Source organism: Erpetoichthys calabaricus, chromosome 6 (assembly GCF_900747795.2).
Source record: "Erpetoichthys calabaricus chromosome 6, fErpCal1.3, whole genome shotgun sequence".
NCBI lineage: Eukaryota > Metazoa > Chordata > Cladistia > Polypteriformes > Polypteridae > Erpetoichthys > Erpetoichthys calabaricus.
Window position 1 is genome coordinate 185,175,065 of NC_041399.2, and position 17,454 is coordinate 185,192,518.

General features: G+C 38.8%; 1 protein-coding gene across 1 annotated transcript in view; it reads right to left on the bottom strand.

Moving 5' to 3' along the window:
* Positions 1–17,454, bottom strand: part of LOC114653135 (sodium channel protein type 5 subunit alpha-like) — a 387,074-nt gene that overhangs the window by 61,748 nt on the left and 307,872 nt on the right. Inside the window, exon 13 of the mRNA XM_051928793.1 lies at positions 969–1,098. Coding sequence (XP_051784753.1) covers positions 969–1,098 — 130 coding nt within the window. The remainder of the gene's footprint in view (positions 1–968; positions 1,099–17,454) is intronic.

Consider the following 17,454-nt stretch of genomic DNA (forward strand, 5'->3'; position numbering starts at 1 on the left):
TGTGTTTGTGAGGGTGCCTTTATCTTTAGGAGCCTACAGATATCTGGGAGAGCTATCTAAAATTTCTGAAAACTGCCAAATCTATGAATTAAGGACAACTAATTTCTGATGATTCTATTTGAAGGAATTAGCTATATTGATAAATTCATAGCTCTCTCCCTATTTAAAAGAAAATTAAAGAATGAAAGAGCTAAGGCACTTTAATAAATAAAGGAATCGACACTAATGAGACTTTTGCCAACTTTACAGTTGCCAGCTGAAGACTAGTAAATACATTTTTTCAATTCTTAAGGTCTGTTTGGATAGAACAGGTCATTAATTGCTCCGCATTACTGTTTACTGAAAGAGCACCTGACATTGATTAAGCAAAACATATAAACTGTCCAGGCTCATTCCCCGCAGAAAGAGAACTACATAACTGTTTCAACTGATAATGTGGTGATAGACCACATTAAAAATAAAAAATAGACGTATTAGGAGAATTCTGGTTGGTTTGTGTCTAATACAGCCCATTATTTTTGTACAGTATGAATATATTTATTTTTTCAGCCAAATAAGGAATTTAATCTTGAACAAGATGCCAGTCTATTGAAAGGCACGCTCTTTCAATCAAATTTGAAAAATTTACAGTTGCCAATTAATCTAATATACAAGCTTCTGGTATATGGGAGAATATATAAGGGTGTTGAGAAAATCCACTCAGAAATAGTAACCAGGCTGGGTCCTAATCAAGGTAAGTTAAGGCCACTTGGTATTTATTCTATTTCAGCTATGCTTTGTGGCAAGAATAAAGACTCAATTACTAGTCAATTGAAGATCTATTTTTAGTTTAGTTATTCCAACTTAATTCTTTCTGTTCCTCACTTGCCCCAAAGCCCTTACCTGGCTACCTGTCCTACACCAACAACTAAACACCAGCCACCCATCACCCCAAAGCGCAACGGCCCTCGGGTGGACATTTTTCTTACCTTCCATTGCATTAGTCAGAACGCTGGCTGTACTCAAAGCCCTTTCTCTTTGGAATGGTTCATCCAGATAATCAACAGATACCCGGTGTGCGATCAGTCCCTTGCTTGCTTCGCTGTCTGAATTAATTGCCTGTTAAATAAATAAGAATGAGACAACCTTAATGAAAACATTCAGAAGACACTATATTTATAAAACAAATATAGCCAAAGAAGGCTGTTTGCTCTTATAGCCGTTGCCTATTTTTTCTTCGGTACAGAAGAATAAAAAGAGAAGTACTGTATAGATATTGTGAAGGATTGCCGGCTTTCTACTCCGGCCCTCACCCCCAGGCCGCCAGGAGGAGCTCTCCCGACAGCATGAATGTGCCCCGAATTCCAGCAGGGCATCATGGACTCTGTAGTTTATATGCACAGCCCTGCTGGATACCATGGGGGCCTCCAGGAGTTGCTGTAGGGAGGTTGTCGGACTCTTATGTGCCCTATAACCCGGAGGTGCGTCAAGATCACATGACAGGAAGAAACGACGTGCCTCCGGGGTAAAGAAGAGTTTTTATATGACCCGGAAGTGTTCCTAGTCACGTGGACAGAGAGGACGAAACACTTCCGGATCAGGACTATAAAAGGACTATGGGAAATCCCAGATGGCGAGCTGAGCTGGGTGGAAGGGTGGCAACGCGTCTGGGAGTGTGGAGGATTATTGTTTATTGTTATTATTATTGAGTATTGTGGAGAAGAGGGTGCTTTGTGCACAATTATTATTATTAATAAATATTCATATTTGGACTTTTACCTGGTGTCTGACGTCTAGTCTGAGGGTTCAAGGGGTCACGGAGACCTCTATCTATCACAATATCTATAAATCTATTTCCTGAACCAGCTTAATCCATTAGGCATATCAGACAGACATATATATGCCTGCTGTATAATGTGTTTGAATTCATGCACTGGACATGTGGTTTTCTGCTTTTCTGGAGTGTCATTCTTCCTTCAGATTTTTTTTTATACTTTAGTACTACAGTTACTGCAGTTGCCATTACAGCTTCTGAGTCCTAAATTATACTCCAGAGACGTACACAGACATTTGACACATACTTGTGTGAATTTTAAAAACATTTGTTAAGTTAATTCTTGCAGGTTTGTAAATTGTCTTAGCAGAAGTGAGTATGTGTCCACTGCCTGGCAATCAATGCTGAATGAACATGATTGGATCCCCTGAAATCCTACTATAGAAACAACTAGCGTATGAATGTACACATGAAAGGAAGAAAACTCTACAAACTCCAGTCCAGGATTGGTAAGTGACGTAAGTTTTACCACTGTGTTTTAAGTATTTTTCTCGGTAATACTAATAAAACATAACTACTGAATGAAATCAATTTCTTGTTTGCTTAGTAAAGTGCCTGGGGATGATGTTCTCAATGTACGGTGCTATGTAAGAATAAGAATAAAAATGATTTAGTATTTGTTTTTGCTAAATATTGTTTGGTGTTATTGAGTTTCAGAGACAGCTAGCTCAAAGTTACAATTTATTTTTCTGTTTGGTCTCACTGAACACTGCTGTTTGGCTTTGAATTCTTGCATGCAGCTTATCACCCAACCTTACTGGCTGCATTGCCTTTCATGATGATCACCATTGTAAAATTCACTACATACACACTACTAACTAACTTGCTCAGGGTGAGACAGTGATACAAATGCCTTGGATGTTCACATTTCAACTAAAATGAATTAATGTAGCTGCATTGTCACCAAGCAGTGTCAGTCTTACAGGCTACAGTAGAAGCAGCATGGTGTTTTCTCAATTCTACCTTGTTCACAGTATAAAATTAAGCAACAAATATTTATTGCAGTTGGAACTGAATAAAGGCCTTATTACAAAAAAAAAAAAACAAAAACAAATGTCCACAAATCCTAAATAACATAACATTCTCAAGCTTGTTTAATACACGGTTCAAGGTTGCAGGGAAAGTAGGGCTTAACACACACATCTTTGCAAACTCTACACAGACAACATCTAGGAATTTGATTTGAACCCAAGATGCTGGTCCATGAGGCAGCAGCAGCACTAGCCACTGCACCACTATACTAGTCCATTAATTTTGTAATAATAAATAATTTCATCTTGCAACATTACACTCATACACACTAGGCCACACTGCCTGTCAACAAGCAAGCTGACCAGAGCCTATACATATTTCAGTAATGTAATAAATAACAATTTTAAGGTAAAAATTGAAAGTTTTTAAAGAAATGTTGTTTGTTGCACTGTGTCATCAAATTTAACATATTCAGGTCAAAGGTTATTGTCAAAGTCAAATATATTACCTTGAAATGAATAATTCAAATGTTCACTTCAAATGCATTATAATATAATAACCCAAAATCAAACAAATGAAAGAGAAAGCATACAATAAAACAGGATGGAATATGCTCACTTCAATATAATATGTATTTCAGGTCTTTCCTGGTCTCTTTTTATTTGTCTATAAAATTAAACTCTTAGTTTCTAAATGTGCAAATGATTTATTGTATTGCATTATTATTATTATTCTGCATTGCTGGATTCTGTAACTTGTCAATCTGCTGAAAAACAATTTATGGAACAGGTGATGAACAGGATCATTAAGGATTTGATTATGCTTTTTTAAGTCAATGTCTTTGTATAGTATTCCACAGATGTCAATCTGCTGCTTGCTTCAATTGAGCATTGTAGCTTAGCTAAATCAAGTGAAATGGCTTTACTGCTATACCATCCAGACACAGTACTACAGCATACAGTGGCATGAAATAAAGTTCCCCAGGACCGCAGTGCAACATACACATAAACACAGGACAAGTGCAAGACAGGTCAAGAATTTTTCTATACTATGAATAGATACATAAATAAATAAAAGTGAATAGCTAGTAATAATTTGAAATAGCAATACATAAATAATAACAATAGCTTATAATAAAAAAACAACAGTAGTAACAAGTGTAAAAAATGTACAGCATATAAATAAGCTCCTAGGAGCAGATCTGAGGGTAGATGGGCAGCACAGTGTTCAGCGACTAGACATCCAAGAGGCAGAAGCTTTTGCTGAATCTAGCAGAACTGGATTGGATGCTACAGTACCTTCTGCCAGATGGAAATGTGACATCTTTCACAATGCTTTAGGTTTTGTAGATGCATAGCTTTATAAAGATGTCTTTAATGAAGAGAAGAGAGGTCCCGATGATCTTTTCAACTGTGTGCACTATCTATTATAGGTCCTTTCATTCTTCTCAAACCAGTGGTACAGCTAGTCAGGACAACTGAGTATAACTGCAGACCGCAATACCTATGAGGTCAGTCACATAATGCCCCAACATCACGAAACACCCTCAACGTCAGTCACGAAACACCCATTGCATTAGATTATGGTTAACATTAGGGCTTTGTTACACTTTGGTTAAGATTAGGGTTGTGGGAGGATTATCTGACTCAAAGGGTGTTACGTGACTGAAGTTGCTGGGATTTCCCGACCTGTGTCATAGGTATTGCAGGCTGTAGTTAGACTCTTCATGGTCAGGACGCTCTTGATGGTACCTCTGTACAATGTGGGGAGGCAGGCTACCCCTTTTCAGTTGCCTAAGGAAGTGGAGACATTGCTAAGCCTTTTTGGCTATAGAGGTGGTGTTATTTAACCAAGTAAGGTCAGCTTCCAGGTGCACACCAAAGAATTTGGTGTTCTTGACCAATTCCACCACAGAGCCCGTGATGTGCAGTTGAGTGTGGATGGCATGGGCCTTCCAGAAGTCAACAAATTATCTCTTTTGTCTTGTCCACATTAAAAGACAGATTGTTGCTCTTGCACCAGTTCACCAATCATTGTATCTCCATTCTGTAAGCTGACTCATTGCCATTGCTGATGAGACCCACCACCATTATATCATTAGCAAACTTATTTATGGTGTTAGAACTTTATGCAGCCATACAATCGTGAGTCAGCAGAGTGAAGAGAAGTGGTCTAAGTACTGGAGATGGTGTTTATGACGGAAAGAGGAAGTCCAGGACCCAGTTGCACAGGGAAGTTTTATAGCCTGGCAGACTGAACTTCTCTATGAGCTAGGTCAATACAGTACAATGTTGTATATTAGGTATACAGTATCTTGAACACATACATGTTAGGTTGATTAACAACTGTAAACTGGGCCAATGTGAGTCTGTGTAAATGTGTTCTGTGATGGACTGGCACCTAGCCAGGGCTGATTCTTTCCTTGCTCTCATAGCTGCAGGGATGGGCATTAGCTCTCTTAATTCTGAAATGAATAAGCAGGTAAGATAATGGATAGATGAATGAAGACATGAATGGATTGATTTATCCTGAACAAACAAGTACTGCATGTCAGGACTATATACAATCACACTATTTTGTTATGTGTGCTTATATATGTACAGTATTTAAAAACATATTCCATCACTTTAAATAGACAAGATAATCTTTTTTTCAGAATCAGAAAAACTATTAATCCTGAAGGGAATTACTTATGTTACAACTATACGAATAAACAAAGACAGAAATCCCAGCCAATCCCAGCCAACAACAGTGCACAAGGCAGGAAATAAACCCTGGGCAGGGCGTCAGCCCACAGCAGAAGACAGAAATAACACGAAGAACAAATATAAAAAATAAATATATAAAATAAAATAGAATATAAATATCAAAATAAACTACAGTAAAACATCTTTCACTATACTTTACAGGTACACAGTGAATATAATAAATACTGTACTTCTACGTCTTTTACAAAATCCCTACATTACTAAACAGTAATAACAGCACACTGAGCTGGAAGTATTTCACATAATAGTAGATATTGCCTGCGGTGGGTTGGCACCCTGCCCAGGATTGGTTCCTGCCTTGTGCCCTGTGTTGGCTGGGATTGGCTCCAGCAGACCCCCGTGACCCTGTGTTCGGATTCATCGGGTTGGAAAATGGATGGATGGATGGTAGATATTGCACATATAAGTGAAATATCACACATTCTGAGAACCAAAAAGATTTATTCACATGAGAAGCAACAGACAAGTTATTGTACATCAAAGTAGTTGAAAAATGTTCTGGGAGATCCATTAAGGAAAGATTATTATGTGGATGAGAGACTAGAAGATGAGTTATAGATCCTGATGGCTGTCAGGAGGAAGGATTTTCTGTGACATTCAGTGGAGGACTTTATGCTAGTCAATCTACTACTGAAAACGCTCCTCTGTCCAACCACAATGCTATAAAGTTGGCGATTAACATTTTCAATAATAGACCAAAGTCTAGACAACATTCTCTAATCTGCCACAGTTTCCAAGCTGTCAAGTTTCTCTCCAACAACAGAGCAACCCTTCTGAATCATTTTGTTAAGCCTCCTAATTTCTGCCACCTTCATGCTGCCCCCAAGCACGCCACAGTGAAAAAAATGATCAATGCGTACGCGGTTGCCAGTGCCATCTGCAGCATAGTGTTGCAGACCCTAAAGAATCTGAGTCTGTGTACGAAATACAGCCTACTTATACTGTACATGTCCAGTGAGTTCTTAGACCAGTCTAGCTTACAGTTCATATGTACTCTCAGATACTTGTAGTCCTGAATGATCTCCACATCCATACCACTAATAGACAGGGGAGTAACTGGAGATTATGGTCTTCCCAAATCCACCACCAGTTCTTTGGTTTTACTGATGTTGACTTGCAGCTGATTCAGCTCACACCAGTCAACAAAACTGTCCACTACCCTTCTAAATTCCATCTCATCACCGTGCCTGATACTTCCCACTATTGCAGAGTCATCAGAGAATTTTTGCAGATGGCAGCTCTCTGTGTTGCAGAAAAAATCCGTAGTGTACAATGTGAAAAGAAACGTTGACAAAACTGTCCCTTGTGGAGCACCAGTATTACACAGCACAGTGTCAGACACAGCCCTGCAGCCGCAAGAACTATGGCCTTCCCATCAGAGAATCCATAATCCATGAAACTAACAGAGCGTCCACCTGCATTGCAGACAGCGGGTGATCCGGCTCACAGGATCCTCATTGTTGTGGACCCGAGAGGCTGGACCAGGCAAAGGGGACGTCCATGTAACACCTGGCTGCGGCAGATAGAGGGTCATTTCTGGAGGGTGGGACTGGATTGCGTGTCTGCCTGGGGATTTACCAACCAGGACCCCGATCTGTTTCGTCGTGTGGTGGGTATGGTAACAAGCTGTACCAGTGCATGCTCCCCAACCTGACATGCCTGAGTTGGGTAAGGATTATGCCTCACAGCTCCAAGAAACTTAGTTTAAATGCAACCATTTAGCCATACAGTACACTCTGCCAAAATCTGTACTTTTTTTCCATATTCCAAGAGTGGGTTAGGTTAAATGGAAATTCTAAATTCATCCACAGTGTCTTTATAAATGTACCCCATGATCATCTACCTATCCACCCAGGGTTAGGCCCTATCCTACTTAAATATGTACAGTAGATACTGTAAGATGGAAGGACTGTTTGAGAATGTGATAGGTGGGGCTGAAGAGGCTTCAAAACCGTTAGCACTTAAAAAGAAGCTACATTCCAATCCAGTGCAGACGGTAACAACGTTAATTGGGTGGGAGATCTGACATCACAAAAACAGACACAAGACTGAAATTAACTAATGAGGAAATAATTACCAGGTCCTTTGTTTGGAGTGCCATTGATATTGAAAGTATTTTTTTTTTTTTTTACGTTCTATAAACATTTACTTCTGTCTACCTAAATATAGTATAATATTCATGTTGATGTAGATTATATCATCAATACTGCAAAATATGCTCAGACTTAGTGAAACACTAGTGAGGCCACTTCTGCAGTACAACGTACAGTTTTTATGACCTTGCTATCCAATAACATACCACCCATAGAATATGTGAAGGGACAAGGAACAACTGGTATGTCCTACTTTCACAGTCTCTTGAAAATTAAACCTTTGGTCTCAAGCAGAGGAAGCTGCATGAGGAGCTAATGCAGGACTTTAATTAAAAGCATAGATAAATTATCTAGTAGAAAAGGACACCTGAAAAGATAAATGGGAAGTGCATGTAAGATGCAGACCAGAAAGCACTCCTGCACACAAAGGATCACTGGAAACTACAACAATGTATTGAGTATTATCTTCTTATACATTATGGTACCATTTCTGTCCGTTTGTCTGTCCAGGATTTTAAATCACCTGTAGCTCGCAAACCATTTGACCTATTGACTTGAAATTTGGTATACATATACTATGTGACCTCTACTGTCCGCTTTCGGGGTGATTATTTTTATTACTCTTTTTATTTTTATTTTATGTTATTGTAGAATCAAGTCTCTGCAACAGGGTGGCTGTGCGGCACATGCATATGGCACCATTCTCATCCATACCATCTTCGCCGTCACTTCCTCTACCTTTTCTTATCTTAAATCATTCTTGAGACAGACTGAACACTTAAGTGTCAGCTTAAGTGAAAAAATTAAGAAAAACATACTGAATAACTGCAACACAAAAACTGACTTAATCAGTTTTAATGCAAAAAGATGCCAACAGAAGAAGAGAAGCGGGTCGCTACAGTGAAGAAAATGAGCTGCTCACAAAGCAGCATGCGCATCAACCTCTGAGCAAACAAATGCGAAACGTATAGAGAAAGAGTATGAAAACTATAAGTCAAGAGTATTCACTGCACGTTATCGTGCAGTCCGCCGTTACTGGTCCTGTATATAAAGTGGGGACACTGAAGTATCTGGATAATGTATTGAACAACTTACATAAATAAAGGAACTTGATTAAGTCAATGATACCCTCTTGATAGTAGCATTTATGGAGTTCTGAAGATGAATTTATATTACTAGAAATACAAAAATATTTACGGTTGGTATTAATCCATAATCTTATGAGAAGTCACAGTATGACTACAGAGGTGAATTTCCATGTTAATATCACCACTTTAACAAAGGATCTTTCAAGTGCAGTGAGGAAATAGGTATAACCTGTGAAGGGAAAAGGCTGTGCTACTGTCTATTCCCTAAGTCTGCACAACTGTCCTTCCTACCAAGTCCTAGATCAAGCAAACTTTTCTTTTTTCATGAAAAGGTTTATGTTATAGCTCAATTTATTATAAAAAGGCAAACAGCCAAAACAAATCCATCCATCAACTTAGTCATCTTGCTTAATCCAAGTTTATGGTTGTATTGATGGAAGCGTAGATATATGCTGTATCGGGGCAATGCAGGAATATAGGAATGGGTAGACCTTTATGACAAGTGTTAAGATAAAGTCAATATCATCAGGAACAGACAAAACAACATAAGCAGAAAGGTACAGAAATAGCTTCACAGGTGGGACTCTCTCTCTACGGCAATGCCAAGCACTCACTGGATTTAAGTGACTAGCTACTGGAGGATCAAGGCATAACATTCATTTATCGAGTGATTTTGATAAAGACAGCATCAAAAAAACCTAAAGGCACTTGAACTTTGAGAGATTTAGTGATGTGGTTATGCTTTACTTTGTTTCCAGTTCTTAACATCATTTAATTTCTTAAACCATTCTCTGAAGATCCCCTAACTTCCATTCACTACGCTTCCTTTCTGAATCTGGCACTTTGAGAACTTGTTTGAAGGAAGGAGAAGCTTTGCCAAGAAACATTCTGATATCTGGTATCACTGTCTGTGGTACACAGTAATATACTACTTACTACAAGTGCTCACTGAGCAAAAGCACTTTCAGATTTCTTTGAAGGCTTGCTCACTCAGGGAGACTGAGTGAAATCAAGATAACAAAGATCTTTCTGACCATCAATGAAGGGGAGGAAAACTAATGTTTGAACAGACTATTTTTTTATACAAGACAGCAGTTAAATCCCCACGGCTTTACAGTGAAGCTGGAAGCTATGTGAGTGCCAGTAGTGATTTTCTAACTACCATTCATAATGATAAGGTAAACCAGGAAGCTGCTTTAACACTAGAATTACCGAAGCCTTAGTAAAACTTGTAAACCCGTGTCACCTTAAATCCAACCACACCTCTCCATCAGCGTCTTTTGTTTGGTAAATGTGTTGATCAGCACAAGCAGTAAGCAGCCTGCTATTCCATCTCCCACTTGATGGAGTTCAGCTCGGGCAAAAAGTTCTTCTAGTTCAAGCCAAGGCTCCTTATATGCATGTGAGGTGCCTGGAGTTGTATTTGGTAAATAATACAGTACATCGTTATTTGGAATGCCTGCATTTCATGTGTGTTCCGTGTCTACAAAGATCTGGGTAAGTGTAGGATGAAAGGAAATGGGAGCCAAGAAATGCTGAGCACATACCTAAAGCAGAAACTTTTTCCATGATATACTAATAATGACGTGAAGTGTATAATGTGTGAAGACTTTAGTCCAAATATCAAATAAACACGTGCCCTTTTATTCAAGAATATAACCAAAGAAAATTATTTTTTTATCCTAAAATTTCCTTTCTGATAGTATAGTAATCCCTCCTCCATCGCGGGGGTTGCGTTCCAGAGCCACCCGCGAAATAAGAAAATCCGCGAAGTAGAAACCATATGTTTGTATGGTTATTTTTATATTGTCATGCTTGGGTCACAGATTTGCGCAGAAACACAGGAGGTTGTAGAGAGACAGGAACGTTATTCAAACACTGCAAACAAACATTTGTCTCTTTTTCAAAAGTTTAAACTGTGCTCCATGACAAGACAGAGATGACAGTTCCGTCTCACAATTAAAAGAATGCAAACATATCTTCCTTTTCAAAGGAGTGCACGTCAGGAGCAGTGACTGTCAGAAAGAGAGAGGAAAGCAAACAAATCAATAGGGCTGTTTGGCTTTTAAGTATGCGAAGCACCGCCGCACAAAGCTGTTGAAGGCGGCAGCTCACACCCCCTCCTTCAGGAGCAGAGAAAGAGAGAGAGAGATAGAGATAGAGAGAGACAGAGAAAAACAAGCAATCAAAAATCAATACGTGCCCTTCGAGCTTTTAAGTATGCGAAGCACCATGCAGCATGTCGCTTCACGAAGCAGCTGTACAGAAGGTAGCAACGTGAAGATAATCTTTCAGCATTTTTAGACGAGCGTCCGTATCGTCTAGGTGTGCGAACAGCCCCCCTGCTCAATCCCCGTATGTCAGGATCAGAGAAAGTCAGCGCAAGAGAGAGAGAGAGAAAAGTAAGTTGGGTAGCTTCTCAGCCATCTGCCAATAGCATCCCTTGTATGAAATCAACTGGGCAAACCAACTGAGGAAGCATGTACCAGAAATTAAAAGACCCATTGTCCGCAGAAATCCGCGAACCAGCAAAAAATCTATATATATTTAAATATGCTTACATATAAAATCCGCGATAGAGTGAAGCCGCGAAAGGCGAAGCGCGATATAGCGAGGGATTACTGTACTCATTCCCACGTATTTCAAAAACAGGACTTCTAAATTTCAAAGTAAAGTGATGCCTTTTAAAAGTCTTTTTAAAGGTGTTCTAAAAAGGCTTGTTCAACATTTAGACATGCTTCCTGACACTTCTGGGAACTGGGCTCAGTTAAGTTCCCTGTCTGTGTTTTTACATATTATCCCAGTGTTTAGATGTATTTTGTCAGGTCCTACAGGTTTCTACCCATTCCAGATATCTTCCTCATCCTTACCTAAGGCCCAGTGTTTCTAATGTGAAAGGTCAAAGTTGCTTATCCATTTAAGTTGTAGGGAACCAGTGTTTCCAAATCACTTCCAGCCTATCTGAATAACAGCAGTTACATGGCAGAAACAAACCCTTAATGGGATGCTAGTTTGTCACAGCACCCACCCAATCGCACATTCTCACTCACACTCATACAGCTTGGGAATATGGGAGGAGAAACCTTGAAAGACAGTGAGAACATGCATACAGCAACTGGGCACTGGAATTAAAAGCAGGGCAATGAATTTTGTTTGGCAGAGGAGCAAAAAGATATTGCTTTTGTTGGTGTAAAGGTTGACTGTAATTCTGGACACTTCTGCATATCACTCCAGCAGAGTTTTCAGATAAAGTTGGAATGAAGCAGTTGTTCCTGTCTTCTTTCCTCAGCTGGCATTACCTAATACAATGAGCTTGAAATGAATGGATAAGGCAAAAATAAAAGCCCCTTTGCTGAAGACTCTGCATTAAATATTTTGCCCAAATGACAGGGATTTGGAGTCTGCTAGTTCACATTTGCTCTCTTTGACCTCGCAATTATTTAATGTCCTTCTGTTGCTCACTAATCAGAGGCATGGACTGCAGACGAGTAGTTAGTGTCTCTCCCTGCCCACGCTCATTTTTGGCTTTTGGGAGCACAGGGTTTGCTTTCCACAACAGAGCAATCCTCTTATTGCCAAATGAGCATCTGTCGCCATGGCACTCGGGATGCATTTCCAAGACAACCAGGAGTCAGAAGGCCTGCCCCCTCAGTGTTATTTCAGAGTGTGCAATTGCCAAGGGACACACTTTGTGCCTCTGTAGTTCCAACAGCCACAACCTGCTTAGAAGTTTAGATGTACAACCAAACCATTTTTCCTAATTTCCAGGATTCTCAGTAGGATGGTTTTAAGATGAAAATAAGGACATATCATGAGCAAAACATTGTCTATTTAACTAGGTTTCTACCAGATTAAACAGATTTGTGTTGCTTTACAGTCCTCAGAAGTAAACAACTGCTTAACTTGGCATTCTTTTTAATACTCTACCTACAGTGTAGAAATCTGCCTAGGTTTTCACTGTCATTCTTCACTACAGAGTGCTTTCAAACAAAAGTACACAAGATATGAATGACAGCCAAGTAATTAATTACCTGTTAGTTTAAAAAATGAGTTATAAACATGGCATCATGGTAGCATAGTGGTTAGCATTGTTGCCTCTTATTTTCAGAGACCCAGATTTAATACCTGGCACAGTCAACATATGTGAGAAGTCTGTGTACCCTCCACATATCCAAGTTGAATTTTCTTTTTTGGTCTCCATCCCATTCCATGGATAATATGGTAATTAACAAACCAAAATAGTCCAAAGAAGTGTGTGTGCATTTGTTCGAGAGAGCATGCCCCATGATAAACTGTTATTAAATCCAGGATTCATTGCAACCTTCTAAGTGTTTCTCCCAATGACCCTGTAATAGAAAAAATGGACTCAGGAAAAGGCTGGATGGAAATGAAAAACTTTATTTTTTTTTAAATGAGGACTGTTATTAGACAGCAAATATTTAGAAATCAATTTCTTTGTGACTAATTTTGAAATTAAAAAAAGTAATTATTTTTATAATACTGAATTTATTTAGATTTGGTTTCTTTATGAGTAACGAGGCTGTTAACAGTTTCACAAAGTGGGCAGTGATCAGTGCTTTCTATGAAAGGACTTATGAAACAAATGCACAAGTTTATGTTGATTTTCAAGCATATTTAACTATTCAGGCCCAAAAGGGCATTGATATAATAACATCAACGCCTGATTCACCTTTCTGTTCATCTATTCATTGTGTGACCATGCTTAAAACACTAGGCTACTGGGCATCTGGCAGCTCAACAGTATCAGACAAAAATGCAGAAGACACTTAAGAAAAAAATGCCAGTTCAACATAGATGCACATTGTGCTGAGTTGGAGAAACATTTTAATGTAACCACTTAAGCAGATTAAGCTTTCTGAATTAAAAAAAATGGTGCGCAACGAGCAAACTTCAATTCAAGCAAAGCTTTTCATCTCAAACTAGTTGTTATTTCAGTGTTGGTGCCCTATAATGACAAAGTGCTGATATCCTTGTTTCCAGTCTTCATGCAACATCAAGTTGCTCAGTTTAAGATCATGGGGCCACATATTTGATAAAAGTGTTTGCACTGCAATTGTCCTTGTGTTGGCTCATGCGTTTGATAGAGCAATATAAAAATCAATTAATTAATAATCAGTCAAATTCCATTTGATCTAGCACTGTTCACAGACTATATACCCTCACAGAATATTTACAAAGCAAACAAGAGTAAAATTCACAGTAACATGATGATTCTATGCATGATGACAATTGGAAGGAAATAATTGTGATGACTATGCATAAGCAAACATGAATTAGAAGTACATGGGAGATGATAATCAGCAATAGTATGCTAAGAACAGAAGAGTCAACTCAAAAATATAGCTACTGCTACATTCAAATAATTAAGAGAAAGAAAATGTGACCTTAAAAACACTTGGTATTGGACAGATCTTAGGAAACAGTTTCAGACACTAGGATCAACAAAGTCAAATCGGCACCGGCAGAAACAACTACACAATATGCATACTGCACATTAACACAGGTTGCATGTCACTGCCCTGCTAACAAGGAATACTTTGTGACACAAATATCTTCATCAAACTGCATAGTTGCTCTGAATTACTGTGAACGCTAAATTATGCTTTTTTTGGCCATTGTGTATTTACTGAAACACAGAGATGGAAAGGAAACCATCCATCCATCCATTTTGCAACCCGCTGAATCCGAACACAGGGTCACGGGGGTCTGCTGGAGCCAATCCCAGCCAACACAGGGCACAAGGCAGGAACCAATCCCGGGCAGGGTGCCAACCCACCGCAGGACACACACAAACACACCCACACACCAAGCACATATTAGGGCCAATTTAGAATCGCCAATCCACCTAACCTGCATGTCTTTGGACTGTGGGAGGAAACCGGAGCGCCCGGAGGAAACCCACGCAGACACGGGGAGAACATGTAAACTCCACGCATGGAAACGAACCCAGGTCCCCAGGTCTCACAACTGCGAGGCAGCAGCGCTACCCACTGTGCCACCATGCTGCCCCTGCATATTTTCATGGAACTCACATTTCACTTGTGGAAGAGTGAACAGAGTTCTCAGTTGGGTTAGTCAGTTGACTCAAGACCTACAGTATGTGGCCTTGTATCTTTCTGTCATGTATATATAAGTTGGCAGCCAGTACTCCATTGTTCAGTAATGTTATCCCTTGAAGTGTTGGCTTTTTTAAATGTGCCTTTAATAGTAGATGCCATGCTTTACACGAGCAGTACAAATTATTCACCTATTTATATATCTAGAGCCCAAGCAGGCTAAATGACTTGATATGAGTCGCAATGTGAATCGCTAATGGGGTTTAAACAACAGGCTACCCAATTTTACACTTTAACAGAAGAAAATATGTATTTCAGTTATCATATTTATTCAGCAAATAAAAAAGAAGATACAGTCATTCAGGATCTGCACAAAGATACAGCAAATCAGGAAACTTTGCTTTGAACTTACAGAGGAGTGAACCTTTTCCTTCATTCACAACAGAAATAGACACAAACATCCACTTACCCATCCATTAATTATCAAACTCACTTAAAGTGTTCGAGAGTCACCTTTGGGTGGATGGGTTTGGGCCTTCCTGGCAATAATGAGCAGTGGTAACAACCTTGGGCAAACATATACATACACACCCTGCCAGTTTAGATTTGTCAGTTAACATAATAATCATTCCTTGGGTGTACTCTCAGGAAAAACAAAACAAAACATGCATACACAAGAAGAACATACCAACCACACAAAGGTATTGATCAGGCTGTAATATGAATTTACGAGTCTGGAGCTGAAGCAGCACTATTATACACTGCACCTTACAAACAAATAAACTCCATATTTTACAGTGCTTTTCAATAGTAAAGTAGTAAACTCCATCTCAATGTGTTTTACACGTAGAGAAATTTAGTACAATTTATAATTTAATCAAGCTACCAGGCAGCACTTCTTTGAGAAACAACATGGCTTGCTATACTATTGTTACTATGTTGGAAGATAAGTAAGGCTTATAATAGGGGCAAGCGTCTGCTAAAGTCATCATCTGCTTCCTTGTTTTCTCTTTAAATATTGGCAGCTAGAAGAAAAATATATGGTGTGATCTGAGCAAATATATTTTTGGACTGGCTACTTTTATTGGGACCATTAAACCTTATTCTCATGGTCAAAAACTACTCATCCATTATTATATAGACTTACATTACTATCTCTATCCTTTGTCCAAATCTATCCATTCAACCATTGTCAAAATGTATCCACATACTGCCTAAACTCACTCACTCACCTATATATTCAACCATTTTCTTAACCATACATTTACCCATCGATTTTTTTGAACCCATCAACGTACCCATCAGTCTATCCAGTTTCAACAGTTAACTTAACCTACTGTATAACTATTCAGTTATTCATTCACTATCTGAACATATGTACCCAACCATCCATCATTTTTACTATATATTTATCCATCCATTGTCCAAACTCAATCATCTCTCTATCTGACTGTCTCATAAACACATGCATCCATCCTTCTAACAGCTGCCTGAACACATTCATCTATTTTTTGAATCCACACATGCATTGTTTATTCTTTACCAGCATAGGCTATATCAAATGCATCATGCAAAAAGCTGCAACAAATTCAGAATCAGTTGCTAGTCCATTGAAAGGTACACTCATGTAAACACCTACAATCAATTACACAAGGCAAACAAGGAGTCATCAGTTAAACTAACAAACATTTCTGTAGTACATAGGAACAAACTGGAGTACAGATCTCTAAAGAACCTTGTTACAACAAGAAAAAATCATATTGTAATCATCTTTATTTCAGGCCTAGATACTCAAGTGAAACCACCTCATGAGATCACTTAGGCCAAAAGATTGCTTGCCTAACCCCTCAAAGGAGATCAATGAGTCAAGTTAATCCTTCAGCTATTTTTAATATATATCCAATTTTTTCAGCTTTGTGCTTGCTAATTTGAACTCTCTCTGTGACATCCATGTTAGAGTGAACTACTACTGGTAAACGTCCACCCAGGTTCTGATGATGTATTACAGGCACATATTTAACACTGCCACAATAGGAAAGATGGAAACAGATCTTTGCCTTGCTCAGAATGCTGAATGAATACACTTTATAGTAATCAACCCCAGCTAGCCATTTGTAATTCAATTTAATTTATTCTTAAACAGTACACTGCATTGAAGATGATCTCAGAGCACTTACAGATTTACAAATATGAAATGGTAAAAGTAATATAGGTCAATCAAGTGTTATTTTACGGTATGGGAGGTGGGGAAATCCCACTTCTTGAACCATTGCAGTCTGTGATAGATCTTGCTGGTTTTCACCTAACTCTGCCATTTGCACTGCCATGTAATTATTCATACCATACCCACTCATTATACATAACAAAGAGGGCAGAGACATTCAGCAAAAGAATGTCCTGCTACCAGACAGAAGTTCGGAGACTAACATGTATGGGGGAGGTTAATCAAAGTGCTCAAGATAAAATTACTACCTTAAGTACATAACTGAAAATAGGACCAAATCGCTAGGAATACTTATTAAAAGAATAAATAGCGCATTTTCATGGAAACTTTCAGTCGTTCAAGAAATGAAATCTGACGCTAGGAAAGTGCATCTTTTGATTATTGAAGCCTTGTTCTTTTTTCTTTTGCTAAGTGTTGTT